We start from the raw sequence: 10,784 nt of genomic DNA, 5'->3' as shown, positions 1-10,784 counted from the left end.
TCACGAAGGAGACTCACGTTTCCGGGATTTTTTTTTTGTCAATGTTTTTATTTGTCAATAATAAAAAACAATCAATACAAAACATAAAAAAAATCCTTCAGTTATATGAGAGATCCTACACGTTGACAGCATCTTCTCATTCGCTTTACCCGGTTTCAGGAGAACCTGGGACTTGAGCAAAGATTCAAGTGTGACTTTCTTATCTTTTTTTTTGAGCCATCTCCAGCAAGCTAAACCCTTCAGGCACTTTTTCCATTTTTGAAACAGCTCAGATAAGTAGTTTTGTTGCCAAGCAAACAACGCTTGGCCACTCTGTGCACATAGTCTTTATTTTTAAGGGAAAGTGCTTTGTTAAAGTTAGGGAACAAGTCAGCATTTGGTAGGAATTGTACAGTAATGAAAGCTTTTTCAGTGTCAGATTGGCTTCACGGTGGCCGAGAGTGTTAGAAAACTGGCTTTAAATTTAAAAGGAAAATATTATGGGAGTTATTTGACCTTTTTCATGCACATTTGTGCTAATGTATCAAGTTCACATATTAACACTAAAAATAAAAAAAGGTCATGCAAAAACCAGTATGTCTCAGCTGGATTCTTCAGCCTTATATTTTTTGTCTGCTGGTCCCTGTGCGGTTACATCCTCCAGCAGAACTCTTCCCACATCTTCTGTCCTCCGCTCACTCTCTTCAGCAGCCGCTGCCAGGCGATGTCTCATGCCGACTTACATGCATTTAATTATTAAATATTGGAACAAAACGCAGCAAAAGAAAGCACTGAGTTATATAACTTAGCTGAAAATAACAGTTAACACTGCTAACATCGGCACTAGGCAGCTTTTTGGTTACAAAAAACAAGCAACTTAAACATTAATGTGTTAGTGGAAAAAGTAAACTGACAACAAAGATGGATATTTAATGGGTGAGGGGCAGAAGTTGACTTTATATTAGGCCTAAAATGTCACGTCGGAGGAAAGAAAACAGGAGAGGTGTGCAGTGTAGTTTGTACTGGTGCATCTCAACACATCACTATATCAACTAAAAGTTGGTATATTTCAGTAATTGAATTCAAAACATGAAACTGATTTATTTAATAGATTCATTCTGGAGAAGGTGGTATATTTAAAGCAATTATTTCTGATCATTTTTAGCTATGGCTGATGAAAACCCAAGATACAGGTTCTGAGAAAATTGGATTATTACACAAGTCCCAATAAAATATGTATTTTTAATGTGGATGTGTAAATCCAAGTTGAATACTCTTACTGCATCAGTGCGGCGTGGCATGGGGGTGATCGGCACTGAGGTGTAATTGGAGCCCAGGTTACTTTAATAGCGGCATTCACCTCATCCACATTGTTGGATTTTGATCCTCCATGGGTCGCTGTGCTCACAAAAGGAGGCTTTGGTGCCTTCAGCAGTGCAGACGGGTATCAAGTACTGCTGGAAAATTAAAGGAGCATCTCCATAAAGCTTGTCAGCAGAAGATGGCTTCAAGTGCTGTAAAATCTAAAGATGGCGACAATGACTGAGGACTTCACAAAACCCAGTGGACCAACACCTGTAGATGACATGGCACCCCCGATCACTGGAAACTTCACATTGGACTTCAACCAACATGGGTTCAGTGGCACTCCCCTCTTCCTCAAGACTATGAGACTGATATCCAAATAAAATGTTAAATTGTTTTCATCTGAAAAGAGGACTTTGGACCACTGATTAACATTCGGGTTAGTTTTCTCCTGGGGCTTTCTTTGGTCCAGGATTTAATGCCTGGTGGCTCTCGCAGCTGGGACTCCACCAGCAGTCCTAAGTTTGTGGCTATTCCTTAAACTTGAATGGGTTTTGTTTATTGTTGTTGCTTGTGGACCTTTGTCTACTCCCACTTTTTCCTTCTATTTAACTTTGATAATGAACTTCTGTGTCTTACCCTCCTTGAGCCTTTCAGTGACTTTCTGCTGGACAGATTTCAAGTCAACATTCTTTCCCTTGACTATGTGGCATAACGTTTCTGTATCAAAAATATTTTTTGGTGTTTGTTGTTATGCATTTTACAAGGTTTCAGTAAAACTGAACTTTGTGCTTTCTTCAGCTGTTAGCCATGATCATCACAATTAACAAGTAAAAATTTGAAGTATACCACTCTTGTGTTTTACCTCTTCGACTGAATTACCGAAATTAACTTTTGACAATGTTCTAATATACTGAGGTGTACACAATACGGCATCCTAGTGTGTTGGGGAAAAAAATGACCACAGAATATGAAAAGGTTAGAATGAAAGGAAGCTGTATCATGACAGCCACCACTTTTTTGGCACCGGATGAAGTATTTTACTGTTTACTGTAGCTTAAATCAGAATAAGTAACAAAAGTTTCCCATGAATGGTATATTTAAAAAAAAAAAGTTGTGCGTTGTTTCACATTCTTAGGAAACTTTATTACATATTGTAATGATAGATTTTATCTGTTATAATAAAATTATTTGTTAAAAAGTACAACATTAGAGGCTGAGGTCTAAACTTGTTAAATTGAATAAAACTAATGTCCTAGATGAGTGGAATGCAAAACAAACAGCTTTTTCAAGAACTTTACTGATAAATGGAAGATTTGAAATGTGCCAGTAGTTTTGCTATACCAGCTTGTCCAAATTATTCTTTGTGAACAGCTGTTTGATATAAAAATATTAATATCTCTAAATAAATAAACACATATCAATTGATTAAATTGTTAATTGCACTGGTCCTATCCTCTTTTGTAAAATGTATGTTTTCATATTTACAAGAAAGAAATGTTTATTTTTCTGATATTGGAACTCTCTCTCTCTCCCGCCATATGCATGTTGACGGTCTTGATTTAGGGGAGCTGAGTCCAAACTCAGGCCCCACTTTCCTGATTTTTGTGAAAATCTTTTCTTCAGATGAAATTGAATGTTGGTCTGTGCAATATACAAAGCTTGAGACATTATTTTGTAACCTAGCCCTGCTTTAAACTTCTCTACATCTTTCTCCTCGACCTAGCTCCTAGAATCCTTGGTCTTCATTATACCGTTTGTTCACAAATGTTCTCTAGCAAACCTCAAAGGCCTTCATTGAAAAGTTGTACTAAGATTCATTTATGGTTTTCAATGGTTGGGCGATTTCTGAAGAAAATTGTTTGGACTGTATTCTGTTTAGAGGTATGTGAATAAAGAGGTCTGAATATATATGCAGGCTACACTTATAGACTTTTTTGAAAACTGGATTTCCTCTGTTCCTCAACCATGTTGATCTTTTACATAAAATCCAAAATATAATACATTCAGGTTTCAAGTTGTGTGACAAAATGCGACGAATTTCAAGGGTTCTGAATAGTTTTGCATGGCATTGCATTTGCATAGAAAGCATTTTGAGTTGTAATATCACCAAACTAATTGTACTAATCTGGCTTTAATTACATCAGAAGCTAAAACGAGAATCTACTGGAATAAAAAGAGAAAAGCTTCAATAATTAGAGCCCTTAAGACCTCTTTTAGACCTTAACCTGTTGGGTCGGCTGTTGTTCATCTGTTGTCTGTGTTATGGTGCAGATACCACCACTTGATATGTTTTTGTAAATGGGACGCATGTCAGTGTAGCAGCTATCGATTACATGTCTACAGGTACCAGCTTTCAGGATATATATCATCTAAAGTTCTTTGCTTTGAATGTTAACTCTAGAGTTGTTAGTAGACTGCCTAAAGACACACTGAGAATAGAGAAATAACCCTGATTAAAACTAGGTCCAGTATTGTTATATAATGACAGATCAGCTATAAACAATTGGCACACATTATCCTGAACCAACTGAAACTTCATATTAAGTCAGACAAACTAGTGTACATCCACTGTCTTTTTGGCTTCATGAACATAGAAAACCTATAAGCTTAGATGATAAAACACTGCATCAATGATCAAAGTAGATTTAAAAAAAATGGATTTTACCAGTCTTTTTCTCCATGAAACCTGTGCATTAAGACCAGACTCTTATGTTTTCCTGAATCTTTTTAAATGAAGTTCTTCACCCCATTGCTTATAAGCTTGTCTCTCTTCTTGAGTCTTTTCAGCAGACAGGAGGCGATGCCTAAAGCGCCGCCCTTCAGAAATCGGACAAAATTGTCTCCCACCAACGGGCCCATGGCAAACAGCCCTGGCTCCTTGGTGCACTCAAAGGTGTAAGGGTTGATGTCGATGGGGTTCTGCTTGCAGGAGATCGGTCTGGTCGGGTCCTGTCCCAGGTACTGGCCCTGATCTTTAAGGAAGAACAAGTTGGGGTTGGTCCCGATCAAGATCAGGGCCATTGAGATCTTGAACGCTTTAAGAGAGTTGTCCCCTTGTAGCAGACACTTCATGTCAGACTGGAACGAGACCACACAGTGTTCGGGGAAACTGGTGTAATCGGGGAAAAGGGTGATGCCAGAATCTACAGTAGTGCTCCCTGCAGAAAACTGGGGTTTAGGGCACATCTTGGCACATACTGAAGTGGCAATGCTAACTGCCTGGGGTCTGTTGGAGGAGGACGAGGAAGCCACATTGGTACAGGTCTGGGAAGACATCATGTTGTACACTTTGTGGTATTCTGGGTACAGGGTCTTGGGAAGTTGCTTAAAGATGAGGTCTTGGTTGTCAATGTTCTTCCGGAAAGCATGGAGCACTCTAATTTTGCTATTACATGCACACAGAACTGCGTCGGCAGCACTTAAACCAGCGCCTACAACTAAAACCGGATCAGAGTTTACATCCAGTTTTCCCTGGCTTACAGCCAAGCCCAGGTCTGAGATACTGTGGAATACAAAAGGTAGATCTTCCCCCTCTACACCTAATCGGACTGGAGAATCGGATGCACCAGTGGCCAGGACAACGTTCTCAGCAAACAGGGAGAACGAGACATGAGTGTCATTCTGTACCTGGCGATAACCTCGGATTTCCCATAGAGTGCCTCCTCCTCCTCCATTGTTTTCACACTCTTTGCCATTCTCCTCAAAGCGCCCATTCCCACCTTCAACCATCCTTTGATCATTTTGGCCATTTTCCAGACCATCTAACTCATTCCCCCGGAAAAGTTTCTGAACAGAGGTCACATAAGTGTTTTCAACAAAATTCTTTTGCAGACCCTTTAGCTTCACATAGTCTTTGTAGTAAGATGATATCTCCTCTGGGGTAGCTCTGTCACTAGTTACATCCCTAAAGAAGAAGATGTGGACAATGAGAACACGAGTACACAATGAAACTAAAGCGTGATCCATCTCTATTGCTTCAGGCTCTTTTTACCTTCGTTGCCCATTGGTTAAATCTCTGTAGTTGACTCCAGGAAGCTCCATCCAGATGCCAAGACTAACAGTCAACATGGAGCCTTCCATTGCCTGAGAAGAGGCAACCAACAGTGTGATCAAAGTGAAACAATTTGTTGACACAAAACCCAAATACTTTGAAGGCCTTTGCAGCATTAACTTACATGCCAAGCACCCCCAGGTGTTCCCTTTCCCAGAACCAGATGTGGGATTTGTTGATTCTTGTCCTTTCTCCACTTGAGGACTGGTGGGAACTCGTAGCCAAAGTCAGCATTGGGGTGTAGTAGTGTATCAAATAGCACGGCCACGGGATTCCTTGACCGACCCTCGAGACCTTCGCTCAAGTATTCCATATCCTTGAAAAAGTACAGTCTGCCCTCACACCTGAGGTACATGTATAGAAGAGCTTATGGGTGCACAAAAACGTTTCTCTACCTGTTCAGTGATGGGGAGATGCTTGGCCTCCTGCAGCTTCCTGTAGAGAATCGGGTTAGGGTGAACAGTTGCAGTGTCCAGGTAGGGCTTGTATCCACTTAACAGGTAGGACAGACAAATGCCTGATGGACCATTTCCTGCAAACAAATCATTGGTAAATCTGAGTACCCGGATACAATTAAGACCAAAAGAGTAAAAACAAGGCTGACCTGATAAAGGTAAGCAATATATTTTACCGATAATGACCACAGGGAAGGTAGGAGGGTGCTCTTGAGGCAGAGTGGTCTCTTCCAGAAGAGGCATGGCTGCAGCCTGGGCCAGAGACGGCGCTGAGGGAAAACACAAAAAAGGTTCCAGATATTTCTGGACTGATCCACGAAACGTTAAACTAAAGGCACAGTCTCATTCGTGCTTTTGTCTCTCTTGTGGGTCAGATTATTTCAACAGGTTTGAACTGGCTAGCTTTCTTTGTCCACCAATGTTGTTGTTATCTTAGATCCTGTCTCTTTCCACCATCACCAGCTGACTCAGAAACGTACACACTGAGGGAGAGGGGGGGGACCTTTATTCATCTGTGGCATTGTGCTTCCACACACATCAGTGACCCGCCCTGTCTGTCTGGGATTTCAGACACGTGGAAACACCCCGCCAAAACACAACGTGCCCCCTGGTTTTCTCACTGCTGTCCGTCGACGCCCACACACACACCCCCTGTCTCTTCACTCATGGCCTGTGGCGAGGCTAGCCTCTATTAACCCCGCCACGGCTCCCAAAACAAAAGGGTGTTCTCATGAGATAAACGTGGGCCTGGGTCTGTCGCGAGCATGCGCAGTGTGACTGGTGCGTTACGAAACAGTGCCATTGTGTGCCCGCCGGGCAGCAAATCCCCCCTGATCACTTGTCCGACTGGGCCCTAATCCCACTCGGGCTGTTTATGTCTTTGCTGGGTGAGAATGTGGTCCTGGCATGCTGACAGACCACTCAAAGGTAATCTCACCAAAAATGTACCCATTTACACATCGCTCAACTGCCCTATGTTTTGTAAAACAAATGAATTAAAGGGGACATATGATGCAAAATCCACTTTTTTAGCCCTTAAATACATTATGTTGTGGACTTGGAGACTAGGAGTGCAGAAGAATTGAATGTGGTGTCTCCAAGAGCTGTGCACATATTATATTCTCAGTCATATTTTCCAAGCCGTTCAGTTTTCTCTGTTCTCTAGATCTTTTTGCACAATAATGTTACATTATTTGCTGTGGAGCTGATAACCAAGGTCTTAGACTTCTGGTAACTAATTTTGTAAATCTGCTATTTTCATTTCTCACCACAATTTTGTAGTCCAAGCTGAAGGACGGTGAATCTACAAGTGGACAAGTGAAAATGTTTAGTTTTTGGGTGTAAAAACCCACACAACCCACATTCATTGCAACGTCCTCCAGCATAATACAAAAATGGCCAAACAGGGTGGAGTGGAATGCTCTGTAACCTGGAGGGGGGTGGGGTCTGAAGTTCCTCCTTCGCATTTAAAGAGACCACACCAAAACGAGTTGCTCTCAGGAGAAAAAGAGGTTCTGTGGTGCAACAATTATGAGGAATTCAGACCAAAGTATTGCAATTACATTTTAGATAAACCACTACTGAAGGATTTAAATGTGAAAAGGAAGGATTTAATGTCCCCTTAAACTGTTGCTACGACCAAACCTGATTACTTTCTAGATCTGCAGTATCAAGAAATCACTTGAAAGAAACCCAGAACAACAAGCACTGCAAATTTATGTAATTGAGCCCTTCACTCTGCTATCCACCAGAAAATCTTGAAGGAGAATCTCCGGCCACAGTTTGTAATCTTAAGCTTACTCCTGCGTTATGCAGCAGGACGATGGTCCAAAGTGCACCATCAATTACCCCCCCCCCCCCCCCCCCCCCCCCCCACCCAAAAAAAAAAGACAAAACAAAGGTTTTGGAATGGCCTAGTCAAATCCTGCACTGGAATCCAGTTGGGATGCTGCAGTGTGAGCCAAAACAGGCCATATATGCTGGAAATGTCTCTTTTGTGACTGAAATTAAACAATTCTGCAAAGAAGAATGGGTCACATTTCCTCCACAGCAATGTAGAAGAATTATTACCTGTTATCACAAACCCTTGATGGCAGTTGTTGCCACCTAGGGTGATGTTGGGCTTAAGTACAATTACATTCACATACCAGTTTGGTTTGAATAAAAGCATTATTTGAAAGCTGCTTTTTGTAATCATTTTAAGTATCCAGCTGAGATATAAATGTGTTTGATGATCTAAAAAAAATCATCTGAAAAAAAAAAGACGTGTAAGCGTGAGACAAACAGCACTGTAAATAAAAGATGGAATGAAAAAGCTGATCAGGACTTACGGTATTTACAATCTCAAATACATATATATATATATATATATATATATATATATATATATATATATATATATATATATATATATATATATATATATATATATATATATTGCAGGTGTTGCATCAAATACCTCTGCCCAAAATAAACCGGAAATGATGCAACAGCTGATTTCCATGCATCATGTGCATGTGTTTTCAAATGTTACATCACTAGAAGGACACTTGTAGGCTGGAAATCTACCTAATATATTAGAAAATATTGCCTTCATGCAGGTTTGGTAAAAATATAATACAATTCTGATAAAAATAGATTCCTTGAGTAAGAATGGTTTAAATGTGTATGGGACAACAACTGTTGAGTGAAAAAGTGGGACTCTTGTTAAGGAGATGCCCTTTTTTTTATTTTTGCTTTTACTGTTGTAGTTGCTCACCCACTTATTACTTTGCAGCACTTCCCAGAATACTATACTATATTCTAGCAAATTATAGTGAAAATAACTCAAACAGCTTGTGTTTCAATAAAGAACAAAGCATGAGACCTACTTCAGAAATTCGTGTATGACACATGTTCTAAAACAGTAATTTTCTTCTATTAGGCCATTAGATTGCCCCATCCCAGCAGGTGAGTTACAAAACCAGACTAAATCCGAACCAGGAACAGAGCATATATTAATATGGATGCTGCTGCATCACACCCGACCGGATGAAGTAACTGATGCAGCATTTCATCCACAGCATCCTCGCCGTAACAGGCTCACCCCTCCTTCTGCTCCTCCGGACTCTGCGCAGCCTTAGGTCCGACAAGGAGCACATGCTGCAGCCACTACGTTCCCGTCGTTGCATAATTTAGGTCAAGCTCACATGCATCCCTTACTCTCTCTACCCGGAACCAGGCGCTCTTACCGTGCTGTGATTTATCTCTCTGTCCTCACTCAGTCGCGTCCAGTTATCACGACCCACGGCAGCACTCTCCAACCGTATAAATAGACACAGACCGGTGGGAGGATCTATTGCTGTCTGGGGTCTCTGGAATGAGATAATGAGGCAAACCTCTCCCTCGACATCATGCAGGCGCACACAGAAACACACACACATACACACACACACATACACACACACGCTCACCTATGTCGGTGCGGTTGAATCCGACCAGACCCGGTGTGCGCAGGTCTGATCAGCCCCAAAGTTTAAACGGAGCGTTAGATGTTCTCAGAGTCCCGACAGAGGGGAGTTTTAAAGAGACAAGCCGGGTGATGCGTCTGCTCCTCCGCGGCCACATGCGCACCTCGGCGTGCGCGGCGCCAGCGCGTTCACGGGAGCGAGATCAGAGCATCTCAGCATCTTCACAGCGCCGCCGACGCTGCTGCTCAGCGAGCAGCCTTTGCTCACAAAAACAAAAAAAAAAGTACACTATGCCTTGCTAAAGTATTCACGCCCCTTCATCACGCTTGTCGTGTTACAACACCAACCGCAATATATTGTATTGGGATTTTTTTATTTTTTTATTTTTTTGTGATAGGTCAAAACAAATAGACTGGGGCAAAGGTTCACCTTCCAGCAGGATGACTCCAAACATACAGGCCAGAGCTAAAATAAAATGGTTCAGATCAAATGTGCGTTTGAATGACCAAGCAATGCAGTTAAGAATCTGTCCAGAGACTTGCTGTTGCCACATGCAGTCTGCCCTTTGACTCTTTTGCAACAAGGAAAGTCTTTAGATGACTAGCAGCGACGGTGAAGAGGTTGCATGAAGTATTGACTCAAGGGAAGCTAATTACGCCACACTTTTCAGATTTGCAGCTGTAAACAGTGTTGAAAGGCACCATTTTCATTCTATGCAATGATGAGCTACTGTGTGTCTTGGTCTCAAATCCCAATAACCCCAATTTTGTGATTATAACGTGACATTTTTTGGGGAGAGGGGTGTGTGTGATAAACTTATTGACTTGGATCACCTTTTCAAAGAAAATAAAACACGAACTGCGCAGCTGAAGCATATCCTCCCAACAACATAACATTACATGTGAACGCTATATAACATGTTTATGGTCATGGCTTGAATCGTTTGCACATTTTTATTGCTCCATGCTTTTTCCAACACAAAAAGGTACTGTATATTTATACATTTCCCCCATTGAGACTAAACCGAGGCAAGACAATGTTAATATCGAATTAATGAATGCTTATTTCTTTAGAAGAAATGTTTCATGTTCCTGAAGGTTTTTGTCATATGATGCATTGCAGTTCACTTTTTGAACACATTTAGGATATTACAATATTTATACAACATATCCTGTATCTTTCTTGTTCCCTACACTTTTAAAAATCCTAAAATTTAGTTTGCTTATTATCAGTATTATCAGAATATTAGTAGTCCCTTTACTTTTACTTTTATTTTGCAGCCTTGCCTAAGAGAAATATAAACAATAAACAACATGTTTGCATATAGTCATACAAATAGTATATTTGGCTATCGTATAATAGTAATAGACAAACATAATACAGGTTCCATAAACAAAATGTTTTTTTTTCTATAAAGCCTATATGTTGCTGTAGTTTTTGTTTAATGACGGGCTTATTGCGATGGTTCCAGAAACATGAATAATGTGATCTTTATCGGAGCTTCAGAAAGGTAAAACAATAAATGTACGAAGTTTAGTTAAA

At 40.7% G+C, this 10,784-nt stretch overlaps 1 protein-coding gene across 2 annotated transcripts; it reads right to left on the bottom strand.

Moving 5' to 3' along the window:
• Positions 1-3,081: 3,081 nt before the first annotated feature.
• Positions 3,082-9,415, bottom strand: osgin2 (oxidative stress induced growth inhibitor family member 2). Of its 2 annotated transcripts, XM_036133915.1 has the most exons (7): positions 9,246-9,415; positions 9,024-9,146; positions 5,970-6,062; positions 5,734-5,870; positions 5,463-5,654; positions 5,279-5,370; positions 3,082-5,191 (listed from the first exon to the last, which is right to left on the bottom strand). In XM_036133915.1, exons 3-7 carry the CDS (start codon positions 6,034-6,036, stop codon positions 4,015-4,017), a joined length of 1,665 nt encoding a protein of 554 aa, XP_035989808.1. In that variant the 5' UTR covers positions 6,037-6,062; positions 9,024-9,146; positions 9,246-9,415; the 3' UTR covers positions 3,082-4,014. The 2 variants fall into 2 exon arrangements, with proteins under 2 accessions (XP_035989808.1, XP_012721131.2); XM_012865677.3 differs by having other exon boundaries at positions 9,024-9,415.
• Between the last annotated feature and the right edge of the window lie 1,369 nt (positions 9,416-10,784).

The sequence above is a fragment of the Fundulus heteroclitus genome, chromosome 3 (assembly GCF_011125445.2).
Source record: "Fundulus heteroclitus isolate FHET01 chromosome 3, MU-UCD_Fhet_4.1, whole genome shotgun sequence".
NCBI classification, from domain to species: Eukaryota; Metazoa; Chordata; class Actinopteri; order Cyprinodontiformes; family Fundulidae; genus Fundulus; species Fundulus heteroclitus.
Note: the sequence above shows the minus strand (reverse complement) of the source record. Positions and strands in the feature narration are given on the sequence as shown.

What these genes read in the sequence shown, in the direction of transcription:
- osgin2 (XM_012865677.3), bottom strand. Translation starts at nt 6,036, where the DNA reads ATGCCTCTTCTGGAAGAGACCACTCTGCCTCAAGAGCACCCTCCTACC. An exon ending in CTTCCCTGTGGTCATTATCG is followed by an intron (nt 5,871 to 5,969) that starts GTAAAATATATT and finishes ATTTGTTTGCAG; the next exon opens with GAAATGGTCCATCAGGCATT. An exon ending in CACCTGGGGGTGCTTGGCAT is followed by an intron (nt 5,371 to 5,462) that starts GTAAGTTAATGC and finishes GCCTCTTCTCAG; the next exon opens with GCAATGGAAGGCTCCATGTT.